Consider the following 19,193-nt stretch of genomic DNA (forward strand, 5'->3'; position numbering starts at 1 on the left):
TAGGGGTCTGCTACTGAGAGGTCTATAATTGGGGGTCTGTTACTGAGGAGCCTATCACTGGGGGTTTGTTACTTAGGAGTCTATTTCTGGGGGTCTGTTACTGAGGGTTCTTCTATTGAGGGGTCTATCCCTGGGAGTTTGTTATTGAGGGTTCTATCCCTGGGGGGTTTGTTACTGAGGGATCTATCCCTGGGGGTCTGTTACTGAGGTGTCTATCCCTGTGGTCTGTTAATGAAGGGTCTATCACTAGGGGTCTGCTACTGAGGGGTCTATCACTAGAGGTCTGCTACTGAACCATCACTGGGGGTCTGTTACTGGGGGGTCTGTTACTGAGGAGTCTATCCCTGGGGGTCTGTTACTGAGGTGTCTATCCCTGTGGTCTGTTAATGAAGGGTCTATCACTAGGGGTCTGCTACTGAGGGGTCTATCACTAGAGGTCTGCTACTGAACCATCACTGGGGGTCTGTTACTGGGGGGTCTGTTACTGAGGAGTCTATCCCTGGGGGTCTGTTACGGAGGGGTCTACAAAACATACTTTGTGCAGACTCATTTTAGTGCACCCATTTAGAGCACACCCAATATTTACTGATATGGGGCCATACACACTTTCTTCATGCTGCATTATCCTCCCACAGGTCCCATTACATAGCTGTCTCTCAGGTGTGAGGAATCCATGCAGCCTCAGCTGCCATTCGTGTCACATGGAGTCCTCTAAATCTACAAAACCCGTCAATACAGCAGACTGGCATGAATGAGCTCTAAAAGTGTCTCTGTGACAACAGACACTTTCCAATCTTCCTGTCACAGTTTGACTCCTGCAAGATGGCGCCAGGTTTTAGACACACACCATAATGGCGGCGCCGACATTTGCTTCCGGGTGTGACGGGTCAGCGGTGTGTGTGGCTGGTTAGAGAAGGAAGCGGTGCTGAATGATCCGGGAGGATGGGGAGCAGCCCGGAGCGGGTGATGGTGCTGCTGCTGTGTGTGCTGGGGCTGTCATATGGTGAGGGCAGCGGGCGGGGTGCACAGGGATGGCGGGCTCTCACATATACAAATCAGCTGCTGCTGGCCGGGACATTGGGCGAGAGACAGAAGTTCGTTTGAAACATTTTGTTTTAACAAGAATAAAAAAAATCTTCTACGGAGGGAAGGATCACTGGTTTATCATTCATTCCTTCGGGGTATAAAATGCCTGGTCCTGTATGTGTAACAATGGCAGCTTACAGGTAGGGAAGAGACAAGCATTGATTCCCTGTACACTCCTTACACCCAGCACTGAATTACCTTACATACTGCAATATCAGCATGGTGGCCAGATGCCCTGCTTCATACACACTGCTTGCCTTGTATTTCTATACATCCAGCCATCTCAATGTATAGTCTCAGCATAATCCTGTGCTGATATAAAGATGTATGAGTAACCCCAACCTGGCCAATGCATGTGGTCTAAGTCTCTGAAAAGTAGACAAAGGTGACAGCACTGGAGGGGTCACTTTAGCAGGTGAGTCAGCCATATTGCATAGGTATGTTGTGCATATCCACGCAATATAGCAAAACCCTAGGCAACAGCAGCAGAGTTCAATTCTGCATTAAACAGACTGTATAGCAGTGGTCGCCAATCTTTCGGACCACTAAATCCACAGGATTTGGACCGCGCACGCGTAGGGAGCGTTGTATCACTCAAAGGGGAGGACACTCTCCCCAGAATGACGTCATGATGCCAGAACTCCCATCGCAAGCTCACCCCTGCTTGCTAAATATGCTGTGTAGGCAACAAGCGTTTTGTTCGCAGCCCTGCGCTACTGTGCCCCCAGGATGTTTAGCAAGCAGGTCTGAGCCTGCGATGGGAGAGTGAGCCAGTTGTGCCCATACGGGGGGGGGGGACATGGTCAGAAAAAGGACCCTACTGGGGGGGTGCACCGATCAGAGCTGAGGACCACCAGTTGGCGACCGCTGCCCATTAGTAAAGTAAAATTCACTTAGGAAAGGTGAGTACCTGTAAAGAAGATGCTGAATACTTACCTTTACCACCACCTGCACTGCTCAAATCTTCTCAGTTGCAGAGATATAGTCTCTCAAATAAAACTAAACCTGTGGATGTCTGTAGTACCCCAACTCCTTGTCACTACTGTGTCCTCCGGTTGTACGAGGAGGCAGTGAGAATGTCAGGGAGCCATGGAAAGTCATTCTCCTAGGGCAGCATGGTGGCTCAGAGGTAGCACTCTTGCCTTTGCAGCGCTCTGTCCCAGGTTCATATCACAGCCAGAACATTATCTGCATGGAGTTTGCAGGTTCTCCCCTTGTCTGCGTGGGTTTCCTCCGGCTACTCCGTTTTCCTCCCACATTCCAAAAACATGCAGTTAGGTTAATTGGCTCCCCCCAAAATTGACCTTAGACTATATTAATGACATATGACAATGATAAGGACATGAGATTGTGAGCCCCTTTGAGAGACAGTGACACAAATATCAACTTTGTACGGTGCTGTGTAATATGATGGTGCTATGTAAATACTGTGTAATAATAATAATGTGGGTTTTTCCAGTGGACTGTGGGGGACCATATCCCCTCAATAGAGCAGTATTGGACTGCAGGATTTAGGTTTTCTATACAGCTAGAAAAACTAATTTTTTTACACTCTCCTGTCTGTTCCTGCTAGATCCATACTTAACAACCTATGTAGGATCACCATAGCTTCAAACTGTCTTGTGCGTGAGCCAATAAAATTCTTATCCCTATAAAGGGGCTGTTTATTATTCATCCCAAAGAGAAGTGACCCCCCCATTTAAATGAATGGTGCTTCTAACATATTCATTGAGGCTGAGACTGGCTGAGAGAGTTTGCAATGGCAGTTGTGTGCCTCAACGAGTGCACTTAACATAAAGGAGACTCATACAAAAGTCTTAAGTATTTTACAGCACTCTGTAATAAGTAATTCCTGCAGCATTCATGAATATTGTTGTGCTGTATTGGGTGACACTGCATGTAAACACAGCTATGTGAACTGTACCATGGCATGTTGTTATGTGTAACTGATACAGACCACATTCCTGCAATGGGTCTGAAGGCAGGAGATGCCCACTGAGAACCACTAATACAAATAAAAACACAATCAGATCCCGACTTAAGGTGTATATTGGAGAAAACGTTTGTTTTAGTTATTTTTTTTTCTATTTTAGGTAATCTTTTCATACATATAATACATATCATAGTTTGGCATGATTCATTTTTTGAAACATGTAAATAAGTTATTTTACTTGGTATGATTTCAAATCTGTTTTTTATGATTGGCCATTGCAGGACAGGAACAACATGAATCATGGGTTAAACTTGATGGTGGAAAATTCAAGATGGGAACAAATGCTGCTGACAGTAAGGATGGAGAGGGTCCACCTAAACAAGTAATCGTGAATCCATTTGCTATTGACAAATATCCAGTCACCAACAAGGATTTCAGGTTTTTGAATTATTTTTTTCAAATTTGCAAATACAATTTAAAGGAGTAATGAGGTTCTGCTTTGAATAATAATAAGGGCTTGTCATTTGGAATTAGGATCATAAATGCAATCATATAGCTTGCAGTAGGCACACAAGGTGCTTCCACCCTGACTTGTTGACTTCCTGAGCACCACTTTGTCCCAACCTTAGGTCAGGTACGTATATTACAGCCCTGACAACTAAATTCTGTATCCTGAGTTCAAACTCATATGTATAGTGGCATGAGAACTACAAGAGCGTATCATAAGTTTAGTTTTATTTTTGAAATGTTAACATATGAGTATAGGGTTCTTTATGGTTTTTACTTTTTGTTGATGGTATTTCAGGGAATTTGTACGCGCCACCAAATTTAAGTCAGAAGCAGAAACGTTTGGATGGAGTTTTGTATTTGAAGATTTTGTGACAGAGGAACTGAAGAAAAAAGTTACTCAGAAGTTGCAGGTACTATATTTTTATATTGTGACGTCTGACAAATATACTGAATATGCAAAATAATTAATTGCAAAGTTTATGATAATGCTACCATGCTTGTATACATTTTTATGATTGTAAGTTGAGAATTTGAAAAGTAATTACTCTAAGTCAAAAACATGTTTTGAACCCATGACAATCTGTATTTTTCAAATATCACCTGCTTTTCACATTCAGAATTTGCAAAACTACATTAAAGCAGACTTGGACTAAAAAACAACCAAAAAGACACTAGGAGGTAGTGGTTATTACAAAAACCCTCAGCTCTTGGTGGCTTTTTGATCAATCCCTGCAGACTGCATGGCCCATGCTTGGCTTTGTATGCAGCAGCACCATATACAGAGCCAGTCACCAGGTACAATGCTTACTTAGTTACAAAACCTACGATTATTTATCATTATCCAACATATAATCTTTATGTGTTTTATCAGAGTACAACAGGTTCTAGGACAACTGGTCAACTTGTAAGATGTGTAAACGGTATTGGTGAGGTTCAATAATGGGATAACTACTTCCCCATTTAGATGTCTTCAGTTAAACCTATATTTAAAGGAATACTGAGAATTTTGTAAAATGACTGTGGTGGTGTTTGTTTTGTTTTGTTACTGCAAACACTACTGTATTGTAAGCTCACAATAGTTTCAAAGGATAGTATTTGACTTCTTTGAAAGCTGATCTTTCTTTCTGATTTTTTTTTTTTAACAGTCCGCACCATGGTGGCTTCCTATAGAGAGGGCATTTTGGCGTCAGGTAAGAGAGTTTCTTACATTAGCATTTTTCTCCAGGGTCTATCACACCTACATTTTTAGAAATATAATTTATTTCAAAGTTGAATTATATCATTTCATTTTTTGGCTGTAAATTCAATGACTACAAAGGTGAATATTTCTTCCATTTCCTTTTCATTTTTGCTTTTACAATAAATCTAAAAATATACCTGCAGAAGCCTCTATAACAGGCATGGGAAAACTAGGACCCGCGGGCCATATATGGCCCAATAGGGATGTTTCTATGGCCCTTTGGGTGGTCTGCAGCTCTGGCCAGTGCCGCCCCGAGCAGGGTCAGGAGAAGGACCGGGGGGGGGGGGGGGGCACACCAGCCAGAGCAGCGGAACACGTCCCCCGGATCTGAGCCTGCGATGGGAGAGTTGGCTGGCTGTGTCATTGCACACAATCTGCCCACTCTTCAATCCCAGGTTCTGAGCTTGCGATGGGAGAGTGGGCGAGCTGTGTTACTGCACACAACCTGCCCACTTTTCCATCGGCCCGGCCAGGGTTAAATTTTATTTCAGATTGTGGCCCCTGACTAAAAAAGTTTGCCCACCCCTGCTATAATCTAACCAAGGTCATATGTATTTTCTTGTGTCCTTTTCCAGCCAGCTGGGCCAGGGTCAGGAATCAAAGAGAAGTTAGATTACCCAGTGCTGCAGGTCAGTTGGAATGATGCACAGGCCTTCTGTAAGTGGAGGGGTCAAAGATTGCCTACAGAAGAAGAGTGGGAGTTCGCTGCACGTGGGGGACTTAAAGGTCTGTCATTTTGTTATTTTCTGTTATTTTGTTCTGTAAACATTTGTGCTAGTGTATAAAAAATTCTATTTAAATATTATAGGAAATTCTATCACTGGGTAAAAAATGTAAAATATGTTTCACTGACAGGCAACACCTATCCATGGGGAAATGTATTTCAGGCAAATCGAAGCAATCTTTGGCAGGTAATGATGTGTTGTCAGTAACCTTGTTTGTTCTTAACATTTTGTTACATCTTAGCTTCATAAATTGTAAATACCCACAAGTTGATCCTTTATATTGAGGTACAATAATCATCTTTCTTCAGACTACAAGAGCCCAGGGCAGCAACCCTTAACAGTCAGTTATTTGAATATTAGACAAATGAAGGGGAATGGCAAAGAAGGTCTGCAAGTTATGGACATTTGGAGGCAGGAGCTTGAGTTTGGCATTAGAAAATGTTTGTGGATCAGGGAAGTGAATGTAGTTCCATGTGCTACTTGAACAAGGAACTACACTGTCTACACAGCTTGAGTTGATAAAGGTAAATAAAACACATATTTTCAGTTCAGCAAGGTTGTCCTGTCCTAGAATGGGAACCTGTAGCAGGAAATTTCACACACCAAGCATTTTTTACAGTACTGACTTTGTTGCTGATTTACCAAAGGAAAATGTATTATGGCAGACTTAAGTTCTTTCTATTATAGATCAAATTCCAATCTTTTGCTCTTTGTGAACGTGTAAATCATACTGCAGCAATTTTTACTGGCACTGGGCAGAAATGCTCATGTTGGCAGTCAGCATTATCCAGGTTCATGAAAATCACCTGTAGTGTACAGGCTGATAATTTTTTTTATTGCCTTGAGCAAAAATTATTAATACGCCCTTGCAGCTGTCAAAAGTGCTCATAATCACAAACAGAATTTTCCAACATATTAAAAATCTCTGTGTGAACTGGTAGATCATTCTCTTTTCTATGTAGGGAAGGGGACAAAATGTTGATTGTGTCTACACTACATCTACCCACTGATTCTGATATATGTATGAGAGGGCAAGGGCTGTCTCACTGCCAGTTTCTGTGAGACATATTTTAACCTGATGTGTGCCATAATTGTTTATTATTAGCAAGTGTATTCCTGTAGATGGAATAAAATATGGAGCTTTTAGTGGTCCCAGCAACCTCTACTTCAACCATAAACACTTTACTGAGAATGCATACATCCATTGCCCCAGGAGTTAGGCTTCTAATATATAGTTTAACTATTACAGGGGAAGTTTCCTGACCTGGACTCTGCTGAGGATGGTTATCATGGGGTTTCTCCAGTAACAGCATTTCCTACTCAGAATGAGTATGGTAGGTAACCTTTTATATTTATGTTTTGCGACACACACACTTTGCATTCTTTTTATGTCACTTCTTTATTTTTCGTCAAATCCAATTTTTTTTTATAAATGTGTTTATACACACACAATATTATTTGACTTACTGCAGTAGTTTCCTCTACTATTCTATTCAGGATCTCTTCAGGCAACGATAAAATAGAGTTCAGGTTCATTTAAGCAATGAATATGTATTTATATGGTCATGCTCTAAATATGTGAAAATATTGTATAATAAAGTTTAAAAAATTTATACTTATTAAGATTTGCCTAAATCATCAAAGTTGATATTCAGGACAGCCCAAATAGGTAATTTGCTAAGCATTTTTATTTATGGTGGGATGCAGGTCCTAGCTTTTTAAGATTCAGATCTGCCTGCACTGGTATGCAAACGAGGATGGCAAAAACACACAGGCCATATATGAGTTCTGTAATTCTGTGGGACCTCTTTCTTTTGTCCAAATAACTAGAAGGGCCAGAAAAACACCACTGTTACACAACCATTGACCAGGAGGATTTTAGAATGTTTCAACTAGTGTGAGAAGACCTGTCACAGGTGAGGTACCTCTTTTGACAGGATTGCAAATGTGATGTACTCAGGTCCTACTTAGACCTGTGCTATCAGCAAAGGTAAAATTGGGCATTATAAATCGAGAAAAAAGAACCTGAGAATAACAAAGTTGTTGATTGAATCCTATTTAGTGTACAGTGCTGCATAATATGTTGGCGCTATATAAATCCTGTTTAATAATATTTGTAGAGGTTATTAAGGTTTTTACCTTTACCCTGTCAGGTTTGTATGACATGTTGGGAAATACCTGGGAATGGACCTCTACAGAATACAAATCACCTAAAGAGTCTACCACACAGCACGGACAGATGATGTATGTGTTACGTGGAGCTTCATGGATTGATACCCAAGATGGTTCAGCCAATCATAAAGCACGTGTTACCACTAGGTAAGAATCCTCTAGTACTTGCTAAACTAGTATAACTTTCACCTAAAGTGTTCGAAAATAATTATTATATTAGTTTTGCTGGTGTTGCTATTTTCATCATTCATAATCTCTTGTGTTATGATAGCTAGGTAATCATGTTATTTATACTATGGTTGGTTTGTAATAATAAAGTACCATCGCTGAAGTTATCTGTAGTTACTTGTGCAGGTACCAGTAATCATGTCATTTTCTAAGCATAACTTCAAAATTTGCTATTTTTTTATCAGCTTTATTTTCCAAAAAACAGTTTTGCAAATTTTAGAACGATAAGAAAAGGATAAGAACTGCTGTTGAACTTTTATTACTGTCTGAGTTTGGTCTTTCGAACAGGAAGTAAAGTTAAGTCCCTACAGTGGGGCATCAAAAATAAAATGACATGAGTTTTGCCTTTCTGTATTCTATCCAAAAAAAAATAAAAATAAATGATGTTTTAGGTGTTCATGTGTTTTAACTAATTTAACCTCAGATATAAAAGGGTATCCAAATGTTAAAGCGGATCTAAACTGAGGAAGCAAAAAACACCAGAATACAGTAGATGCAATGTCTCTTTGTCAAACAACTAATGCATGCACTGTGTAGCTTGGCTCTGTGTGGCATTGACGCCATGCACAGACCCCCCTGCCAAGGATAATGTAACTCTGGTGCACCGCAGTGAAGCCAGCAGTGGAGATGGCCACGCCCATCCCTGCAACGGTGCCAGGTCCTGGACCTGTCATTGCTACAAGGTGACAGCACAGAGGCAAGTATGCTGTGAGTATTTGCTGATTATGCCAGAAGCTCACCATCCCCCAACAAGTTCAGTTCTGCTATAGGTGTCTTTTGTGCACACTTTTAATCTTCTAGTCCAGGTAACAGATGAAGCAGTAAGTCTATATATTGTGCCCTACACAATACAATTAGTTTAATTTGTAAGAATACATGCAGTGTTCTTATTCTCGCTTATTGCATGAGATCACTCATTTTACATTGAAAAGCACCAATCATTCAACACAACTAGTATTTAATATTTGTTTATCCGTAATTATTACCTTTACAATGTCTGCTTTCGTATCTGTCTTTTTAGGATGGGCAACACACCAGATTCTGCCTCAGATAACCTAAGTTTTCGCTGTGTCAAAGATGTCACCAATCCAGCAAAACATATTAAAGAAGACCTCTGAGGAAATATTGTGGTTTCTTCTAAATTGTTTTGTTTGATGTCATAGGGATGATATCTCTTCCCAAGGAAGAAATCTGCTTGATCACCTATGGGTGCAAATAGAGAAGGCCCAGAAAAATGAATGCACTTTTCTAAATGCAATTATATTTACTAACCAATATGATAATCCAAAGCTTTTCTTCTTGTATTTTCAATGATTTGCATAAATGTGGCTTTGTTGCATCATTACCTTTACAGGGTATCTGGCACAGTTAGTGGATTTTGCTAGCTGTTAGATGCACTGGGATTATTAAGGTAATTACCTTAAGATTCATTAATCATACCTAGCTATTTGACCAAAATGTGGGCCCAGCTGATTAGGATTAGGAAAAGTTTAAAGTTAAAAAACAGTCGCCCCATCTTGGGTGTTATGACATCACAAGAGAGACATTCTTTTCCAAAAGGATGTCTGATACAATCAGATAAATTTCCCCAGTGACTTCCATACACAAATTCATTTAAAAAAAATAGCCATGAAAAGTGTGATTTTTGTCTTTACAATATTGTCTTTATGTTGGTAAACTTTACGATGTACAGTTGACATTCCTATTATAAAAATAAAATTAATAAATAAATGCTCACAGTGTTATTGTTTCGCTTGACAGGTTTTTGATGGTATTAGTACCTGTCTGTGACAGTCTGTTAATTATTTTTTAAATAAAGTTTTACAAATAAGAATAATGTTCTTGTGTCTAGTCTCTAATGGTAGATTCCCAATATATTATTTGTATAAATAAGGTAAATACTCACTGGCAGTACCATACACAACAGTGGGAAGATCATGCAAGACTTTGTGACAACCTTGCTTTATCCTTAAGAGTATGTGTTGACAAGCTTTGAACTTTGTAGGAATCTGTTTCTCAACATAAATTTTTTACAGTTCTGAGATTATTCAGAATTTATTGACAAGTGAATTTGATTTCCCTCTGTTCGGCATTTGACCTGCTTGAAGTGAGCCTGTAAAAAAAAGAAAAGAAAGGTTCAGCACTGCCCTTTTAAGTCTTGATCGCCGCAGCGATCAAAACTGAATGAGAGCGCAGAGCCTCCTGGGATACCTATGTCAAGCATTCCATTTTGGGCTCATGTGGCTGAAATTAGAAACCAATCAGAATTTTCTTTTTTTTTGTACCTGCAACACCATAATAATTTATCTAATAAAGCATGCACATAAAAAAAATCTTTTCTTGTTCTCCCACACATTAGAGCCTGTCTGCTTGAGAACAAAACACCCCTCAAACTTTTTGATCTTGCTTACATCAGCTTCATTCCCGGTATATTGTAACTTTGTAGTAAGTTCAAAATTAAGTTGCTGCAGCAGAGGATCATCTAGGCTAGACATTATCTAGGAACTGCACAGACACTAAAATAAACATATTGGGCCTGACTTATTAAAGCTCTCCTATCTGGGTGATCCAGCAAACCTGGAATGAATCTCGATTCAAAACATTTGCTAGCAAATTACTTTGAGGGATCCAGGTTTGCTGGATCACCCAGCTTCTCTGATGAAAGTGTATTCTGTCCAGCATTGAAGAGCTAAATGAGGCATATTGTCTCATCTGTGAGCCAGCGCCTCACTCTGGGTCCAAGGTCCAAATAGATGCTGACGAAGGATTCCGCATTACTGTTGGAAAGAAAACTGTTAGAAGGCATTGTTACATCACATACTGTGATCTCTGGGTTATAATAAATACCTGTTACACTTACAGATTACTGAACATGTTAAAATAAATCCTTTGCTAAGCCTATCTTCTAGAGATTCTTAAATGGAACTAGATTCTGCTGGGTGCAAGTAAACACTATGCTGTGCATGTACACACAGCACTGCTCAGCCTGTGGATAGCTACTGGTGAGGTAACTCCTGTTGAGCTTTATTCCTGGTATGCCAAGAATGAGCTAGGATGTGCACTGCATAGCGCTGCAAAAATTGACAGGTGGTTTGGGGAACGTTTTTGCTGCAAAGTCACTTATCTCTATCTCCTAGCAATTTCTGAAAGTAGAACATTAATTCCACTTTAACAGGAACGATGGCTGTTGCTTTAAACATGCTCTTGGCAGGACATGGCAGCTTCCACGCTGGTAAAGCTTGTTGAAAGCTCCTAAAACTCTATCAATGTTTGTTAAAGTGAACCTGTCGTTTATTCATAAAGGGCAAAACAGCACCTTTACATTATTGCCACACTTTTTGACAGCACATACCTTTCACTCCCTTATCTGCCTACTTAGCTGCTATAAGCAGATATCCCAATTAGAGCTTAAATAGGGTTTGAGAACATAATATAAATCCCCTATGTTACCCATCTCTGGGCCAAGCACCAACATCAAATGAGAGGAAATGACATGAGCCACATCTTACTCCATACCTGAAAGTACCAAGTATTTTCTCTTTTAACTTGTGATAGCAAAACATTAAGCAGGGCAGGGAAGCAAAAAAAATGCTTACACTGATATTATCATACCAAACAGATAGGCTATATTATATATATCACTATTTCTGTTTCTTCTATAGACCCGTTGTCATGTTGTAACCCAGGAAAGGAGCATAACCTAAAATTAGATTAACATTTACATGTAGAATATTTCGATTAACATATAAAAAATAATGAAATAATGTTTTTAATACCTTTTTATCATTTACTTTCAAATGTAATGCTATGGCTTTGTGATAAACATAAATGGTGATACACAAAGATTTACCTAATTTAAAGTATAGATGCATTTTAGATATAGCAATCTCCTCTGCCACAATATTGCCATACAGTGCAATATGTCAAATTGTATTTAGTTCTTGGTTTTTAACCTTTGGCCTTCTGAAACTTGCTACAGCCTGAAAGCTGAAGCTAAATTTGGAAGCTACTGGTTGTTATATGTGCCAGGAGGATGGGATCAACCCTAGGGAATATCAGTCAAAGCTGTGCTAAAAAAAATATTTAATGCAATCCAAGGTATAGACTTATATAAAACCTATTATTTCAAGAGCTGGGGGTTGGTTAGGGAACTCTACATCAAAGTGCACTTGTTCTTTAACATGGTGATACTGATTTCCACCAGAAGGCCAACTTCAAAAAAAAGTTTTTGTTTCTGGGGGTTTCTGGTGATACATTTCCTAAACCATTAAGAACAGCAAGTCTGGGGATTATTATTTTTAATAAATAGTATCTATATAACGCCAATATATTATGCAGCGCTGTACATTAAATAAGGGTTGCAAATGACAGACAGTGACAGGAGGAGGAGAGGACCCTGCCCAGAGGAGCTTACAATCTAAGAGGTGGGGGATATGCAATGGTGGGTAAGCGATTTTTTAAGAGGGTTTTAGGAGACAGAAGAAGACAGGTATGCAAGTTTGAAAAGATGGGTTTTAGGAGCTCTTTTAAATGAACATAAGGTAGGAGCAAATTTCTTAGGACGCAGAAGACCATTCCAGAATGTCAAAACAGCTCTCCAAAAGTCTTAAGAGTATGCATTTGACAAGGTTATGAGAGAGGAACTCATTAGTAGGTCATTGGAGGAGCGAAGAGAGCAGCTAGGTCAGAAAGATAGGTGGGACAGGAGCCTAAATTTGACTCTTGGGTGGAATGGAGCCCAAGAAGAGAACTACAAAGAAAGGCAGCAGAAGAGGAGCCGTGGGAAGGATGGATGAGTCTGGCTGCAGCATTCATATTAGATTGTAGAGGAGAGAGTCGGGTTAGTGGAATACCAGAGAAGGTACAGTATTATTGTGCTTATTTACTAAAACACATATAATAACTACAATAAAATAGACTGTTTTAGTATTTGGAGTAATTGGAATATAATTTTATTTAATATAAACGTGGTTACATGTCTCATAAATATATTTACATACACACATATTCCATAGGTAAACAGACTGATGTAATTTTGTGTTTATGTGACAAAAGGCAGAATGTTAAAATTAACTGGTCTCTGCTGCCAGAGACAATAGAATGGCTTTTGCCGTATTTTCAAAGAGTGCGGCTCGGTTCTGCTGCTCTCCTTTCTTCACCCAGTGTCCATAAATCCTGAAGGCACAAGCATCGATCAACTTCCGTATGGGCTTGATTGCATATGGGTCCCTTGCTACGATTTCCTTAGTTACAGGTTTCACTCTACGATAGTAATGGTAAATCCGCACAGAGGCCAAAACTGTTAGGCAGACCACCTACAAAGACAAAGCATTTTATCTGTATAAATAATTGTGTGTGGTTTGTATGCATACATGTGTGTATACTGTAAAGGTTTCAGATAATCAGAAGGTTTTTTTTTCTTTATAGCAAGGGGAAATAAAGAGACATCAATAAGATATGTGTAGGCTGAAAAAACACTCCTGAGAAAATACTGCACATACTGAAGTTTCACCTAAATCCGTAAAGGTCTTAGATATGTGGATGTTTTAAAAGGTGCCATACTACTGTACTATTGGTTGCCCTCCAAAGCAGTAATCTCAATGCAAGTATCACTTGTCAGATGTTTTTATTAGATTTATTAGATGTTATTTTAATATGTGTTAGATATGTATTTTTTTATTAGATTCTTTATGTGAGATTTTAGTTCGCTTTAGGGTTTGTGGGGTCTTCTTCTCTTACAGTGGACCTGGACACAAAAAGTAAAGATTTGCAGTGTTAGCAAGAACCTTTAGAAACAATAATTGTGCTTGGGAAGTACACTGAAACATCTACCTTTTGCCTCCCCATGTCCCGACTGTGCCCCCCCATGTTCCCCTTCTAAAAGCACTAAGTTAGCAAAGTTCTGTCTCTTTTCAGGGTGGCTACCTTTATACAAAGACACAGGGCTGAAAAGGGCATTGTAAGCTAGTAATGGGAGAATGATCATCTGAATGGAGAACATTGGCAAAATTGGTGGCTAGGCCTGCCTTTTTGGCACAGTTAGGATCTTATTCAAAGTGTAAGTGCAGCAATATTTAGATATTGGATACTGAACGATTTACACAATCTTACCAAGCAATAAAAAAAAATTTATAACATGGCATTTCTGACCTGTTAAGCTATATGTAGTATGAAGAAATTAATTACAAAAGATCTTTGAAGATCACAACAAGGACTCCAGGTTCAAACAGTTTCTAGCAGTTTAGATACCTACTGTTCAAATTAGATGACTGACAAGCTACAAAAATTTTGTTTTTCATATAAAGTATAGGAAAATAAGTTGTGATTTCAGTGCCTGTGTTGTGGATTTATTAGTAAAATTCTTCACAATTCCTAAAGTTAGAGTTAAATGTAAAAAGTGATTTACTGCTTGTTCAGAATATGTACATACTTTAACATGCTTAATCTGGTCAAAGGGTCACTTTATTGTTTCATTTGCAACATGCCATCTTACTGGCACTGTTTTAAGGCAATCTATTGAGTCAAAAAGGAACTAGGGCAGGCAGCAGTTCACTAATGATACAAAATAGCATTTTGAGTTTCAGTGACCAGGCTAATGTAACACAATATTCCACACTGTTAAAAGCTTGTGACTTTATGTGGGTTTCCACAAAATATAAGTAAAATGCATTAAAACATTTATTATAGTTATTTTAACTTTAACTTTATTTAGTTATTTTAACTTATTAGCATTTTTCAGACACTTTTCTTTTGCCTGCTATACAGCACAATAATTCACATATATATATACATATATATATAAAAAATCACATATAACACATAACACATCAAGTAAAAAACAATATATATTTTTTTACCTTAAATTTCCTGTATGGACTAAAGATGCGAACCTCTTCTACTACATACTGCTGGAAGAATGGATGGGCTAGAGCCTCGTCCGCTGTGAGACGTCTCTCTGGATTCACAACTAACATTCGAGCAATCTAAAGAGAAAAACTCCCTTCAAATAAAACTGCACTAACAATCAAAGGTTATTATCTTGGATCTATTAAAAGAAAATAAATATTTTTTATACCAAGTCTTTAACTGTGTCTGACCGATCATCCCATTCAGGTGAACCAAATTGGTAGTCGCCATTCATAATCATTCGTAGCATTAGCATTTGTTTTCTGTGCCAAAATGGTGGAGAACCAGCCAACAGTGTGTACATTATGACCCCGCTACTCCACCTGCAAAGCAAGAAGGAGATTAACATTACCATGATGGTAGACATGCATAGAGTAAAGGATTCTAAAAAGTGTTACCAAGACAGCAGCTTACATGTCCACCTCTTTACCATATCCTGGGTGGTACTCATCCATAGAGCATTGGAGGATTTCTGGTGCCAAATATCCAGGTGTGCCACAAATTTCTGAAATAAAAAAGCCAGCAATAAAATATATTTTGATTGATATGGTGTAAACAAATCATTTAAATAATTATACTTTTTATTCTGGACTTGCAAAACTGGATCTAATTAAAATAAAAATTACTTTCTAGAAGTATAGTAGATACCATTTAAGCCATCAATGTACTTTTTTCTCAATATTTTTCATACATAAAGGGATTTTATAGCTAAAAATGGAACTATTTAATGATCAGATAATTTCCCTTTACCTAACATGAACATTTATGCATATCATATTTTTTGCTGCCTATGAAGTCCTATTGCTCAACAATGGATTATCCTAATTAGCAGGAAAGCCATATTTTCTGTGCTAGTCCTAAAGTAGTATCACACTATTATCAATATATGTAGTACAATTACTAATAAGCTGCCTATTGTGTCATATAATAGGAGAGAGGAAACAGCCCCAAAGAAGAATGTAGCCTGTATCAAGTGAGCTTTTAGTTTCTAAATTATACCTAAAATAAAACAGTATCTACATATTATGTGGCATAGAGCTGATGAAAATTTTTCAAACCTTATGTACAGCAGTTTTTGACTATTGAGAAACATTTTTTCCAGTCTCAGCTGATATATTATTACACTCCAAAGGACTCCTACTGTTACTCTCTCCACCTTTGTTCCCAATCCTAATTTGATTAAATTTTAATTAATTTATTTTATTCTGTATATTTTTTATAATGCTGTCAGCAGCAAGCAAATTTGAAAATGGAAAGCATCTTTTAAATGTGTACAGTACCCACCTAATAAAATAATGTAGCAGTATGCATAGGTAACCACCAATTTCCCTGCTAGTAAACAGATTTTTTCTGGGTTTGACAATGCTTTGCTAGGCATCCATGTAATGCCAGTAAAACAAAATATCTGCAATAAAGTGTATGTAACAGCTTAGGCTGAGTCATAGATAGTTGGAAAAGCTTTCCTAGCCCAGCACATGGCAAGATACAACTGTTCATCTTCATTCTGTTTGTCCTTGCAGTTTGAATGATTCAGCAGATGATAATAAATGAGATTATTAGCAGTGGAACATAGATTACCTTTAAGTTTTTGTCCTTCGGGTATTTGACAGGAGAAACCAAAATCTGTCAGCTTTATATTCATATCATCATCCAGGAGGATGTTCTCAGGTTTAAGGTCTCTGTGAACAATGTTCTGGGAATGCAGGTAAGAGACAACTTCCAACAAGGCCCTCATTATCTTTCTGTCAGAAATTTTAATAAACGTTAGAAGTGTTAGAATTTTCTCAGCTCACTTATCTACTTCCATTGTTTTTTTCAAATTTTAAGAGAACCAGTCACAAACCAACATTTGTATTAATCTGAATTTGAACAACAACTGGGTCTTACATTTTAGCTGTGTGTTCTGTTATTGACTCTTTTCATACAATCTTATAGAAAAAATCTTAGCTGTCAGTCTGTACACCAACAGAGGCGATCTAATTTTCTGTCTCATTTTATCTTATAAAAATGTCAAATAACAAATGTGCTTTTAAAAATTTATTGATAAATTAAAAATAAAGTATTAAACTGACAATTTCATCTCTCCATTATTTACCTGGAGAGAGTTTTTTTTAGCCAAGACGGGAAATTAGCCAGCCTGTGTGAAGATATTAAACCATGACACTATGCTGGATCTTCTAAATAAAAAAAGAAAAGAATACAACCCAATAAGATGATACACAGATATCACTGAGATGTTGAGCCTGTACTGTTACACCAATTTATCTTTCATAGACAAGTGTCTATAATTTATTGTTTCTTTCTAAATTAAACTCCATACATTCAGTTCTATAGGAACATTCGCTGTCCATCTCTTATCTCTCACTCAGTGTTTAAATTACTTAAATAGCAAACACTTAGAACACTACTACTAATATTTCCAGGAATAACTAGAAAAAGTAAGACAATAGTATAAAACCCTCCAAAAATGTGTAAAATTCTGTCTTCCAGAATTATTTTTTACTACTCCGATTAAACTTTAATTTTACCTGTCAAAGATGCCCCCTACTCTGTCTCCCTATTGCAGTGCTGCCCTGATTTTTAGTCTATATAAAACAATTATCATAGTTGCCCATAAAAAACTAAGAATCCTGCACAAACTTGTCAAATGCATAGCACAGTATATGGTAGCCTGGGTATAAAGACTATAAAGCGTATATAAAGGAGGGTAAGTGCAGTTTTAATGTTTTGTAAATTGGGTTTATTATCACTTTAAGTTTCTTTTTGTTTTATAAACAGCAATGTAAGCGTATATAAAGGAGGGTAAGTGCAGTTTTAATGTTTTGTAAATTGGGTTTATTATCACTTTAAGTTTCTTTTTGTTTTATAAACAGCAATGTAGATGAGAACCCCTGTTTGGTAAAGCATTGCCAACAAGACCAGAAGTGATAGCAGTAAAATCCAAACAGGAAGTGAGGAGAAATGTCCATCAGCAATAAACAAAAATAAAAATGCTTTTTAATATTCTTTAAGACTGTTAAGACTTTAAGACTGCATTTTTTCTCCCACTTCCCAGGGAATATCTATGTATTAGACCCTGAGATAACAGCAAACACCAGATGAAAGTTCTAATGTTACCCACTCTATCCAAAACATGTATTCATGTTCTTTTTTATTGATTTATATTCGACTGATTATCTCTATAATCTCTTTAATTAACTTTCTAATCACATAATTACAATTAATAGGGTCCTTCTTTCCCTAGACCAATATGCAACTGCCATTCCAGCCTAACACTCCAATGTTTAACATCTTATAAAACTATCAAGGAATATCAAATTAACCCATTGATTGCTGCATTTCAACTCATGGACTAAAATAGCCACTAAAATCTATCTCCTTCTTTCATACCATACAATCCTATCAAGTGTTATTAACTTAATTTTAACCTGTCTTTTGGACCCCAACTTATTCTACATTAGTTATTTATTATCCATCTTATACCATCTTAGCTATCTTCTACCCACACCATCATACCAATCAATACTCAGATTTATTCAAGTAACCAATACTGCTGAAAAATATCATTCCCCACAGTCTCCTAAGTAAGTATATTGTCATATATTTAATTAATCTTCTTTTAAAATCTTCCTAATTTTTCATCCATATCCGTATTTGACCTTCCTTATTATCCCCTTACCTTTAGTATGATTCTTGAGGGTACTCTGGTGGGTTTATTCCCGTGGTACCCCTTTCTTTGATTTCAAAGCACAGTGATTGCATGTAAGTAGTTATGTATGCTTGTTGTATATGTCACCTATTTCTAGCAAACTGATACTTGTTTTGATAGTGTATGAAATGTTTTAATGAGTTCTGACGCTCTATATATACTTATACTATTCTATTTTCTTGTATTTGTCAGCTATTGTTATTATTTCTCCATTTCAGTGATCTCAACAATCCCCTGAAGAAGCCTTACTGGCAAAACGTGTCGGGTCATGAACAAGTTGCCTTTTATGTCTACAACTAAAATTTTTTATGAGGAAGATTGAACTTGTAACCATGAATATTAGGCACTATGATGTATAACCCCAGTCTTTAGTATAAAATGTATGGTATATGTTGTACCTAGGTTTAAAGTATGTGTTAATAACCCATATTTGTTTTGCACTATACTGCCAAAAAGCCTCTCTTTTCTTTCCTCTCTTTACTTGTATACAAAACTATAACCAAAAACAAAAATAATATTTTACATCCACTTTAAAGGATTACTACAATTTTATTGTAAACGGATACACAAGATAATGTAAATGTTTAGTATGATCAGGTACCTTGTTTCCTTCTCACTCAGTGTTACTTGTTCTGTGAGGTAGTCAAATAATTCACCTCTCTTCATTCTGAAATGATAATAATG

General features: G+C 37.6%; 2 protein-coding genes across 3 annotated transcripts in view; one reads left to right on the forward strand and one right to left on the reverse strand.

Moving 5' to 3' along the window:
* Positions 1-838: 838 nt before the first annotated feature.
* SUMF2 (sulfatase modifying factor 2) lies at positions 839-9,731 on the forward strand. 2 transcript variants are annotated; one of them, XM_072416058.1, is made up of 9 exons: positions 839-1,003; positions 3,301-3,457; positions 3,825-3,939; positions 4,675-4,719; positions 5,345-5,495; positions 5,625-5,680; positions 6,744-6,828; positions 7,648-7,813; positions 8,916-9,731. In XM_072416058.1, exons 1-9 carry the CDS (start codon positions 943-945, stop codon positions 9,010-9,012), a joined length of 933 nt encoding a protein of 310 aa, XP_072272159.1. In that variant the 5' UTR covers positions 839-942; the 3' UTR covers positions 9,013-9,731. The 2 variants fall into 2 exon arrangements, with proteins under 2 accessions (XP_072272159.1, XP_072272165.1); XM_072416064.1 differs by lacking the exon at positions 839-1,003 and adding an exon at positions 1,036-1,226.
* Positions 9,732-12,815: 3,084 nt separating this feature from the next.
* PHKG1 (phosphorylase kinase catalytic subunit gamma 1) overlaps positions 12,816-19,193 on the reverse strand; it is a 19,275-nt gene continuing 12,897 nt past the window's right edge. Inside the window, exons 5-10 of the mRNA XM_072416077.1 lie at positions 19,111-19,176; positions 16,379-16,542; positions 15,215-15,305; positions 14,970-15,123; positions 14,752-14,877; positions 12,816-13,209 (exon numbers count right to left, since the gene is read on the reverse strand). Of these exons, the coding sequence (XP_072272178.1) occupies positions 12,964-13,209; positions 14,752-14,877; positions 14,970-15,123; positions 15,215-15,305; positions 16,379-16,542; positions 19,111-19,176 (847 nt within the window). The 3' untranslated portion in view covers positions 12,816-12,963. The remainder of the gene's footprint in view (positions 13,210-14,751; positions 14,878-14,969; positions 15,124-15,214; positions 15,306-16,378; positions 16,543-19,110; positions 19,177-19,193) is intronic.

This window comes from Pyxicephalus adspersus, chromosome 1 (assembly GCF_032062135.1).
Source record: "Pyxicephalus adspersus chromosome 1, UCB_Pads_2.0, whole genome shotgun sequence".
Lineage (NCBI taxonomy): Eukaryota > Metazoa > Chordata > Amphibia > Anura > Pyxicephalidae > Pyxicephalus > Pyxicephalus adspersus.

Excerpts from the sequence above, each read along its gene's own strand:
- SUMF2 (XM_072416058.1), top strand. The coding sequence starts at position 943 with ATGGGGAGCAGCCCGGAGCGGGTGATGGTGCTGCTGCTGTGTGTGCTG. Across the intron at positions 4,720-5,344 it reads AGAGGGCATTTTGGCGTCAG|CCAGCTGGGCCAGGGTCAGG; the intron begins GTAAGAGAGTTT and ends GTCCTTTTCCAG. Across the intron at positions 5,496-5,624 it reads TGCACGTGGGGGACTTAAAG|GCAACACCTATCCATGGGGA; the intron begins GTCTGTCATTTT and ends TTTCACTGACAG.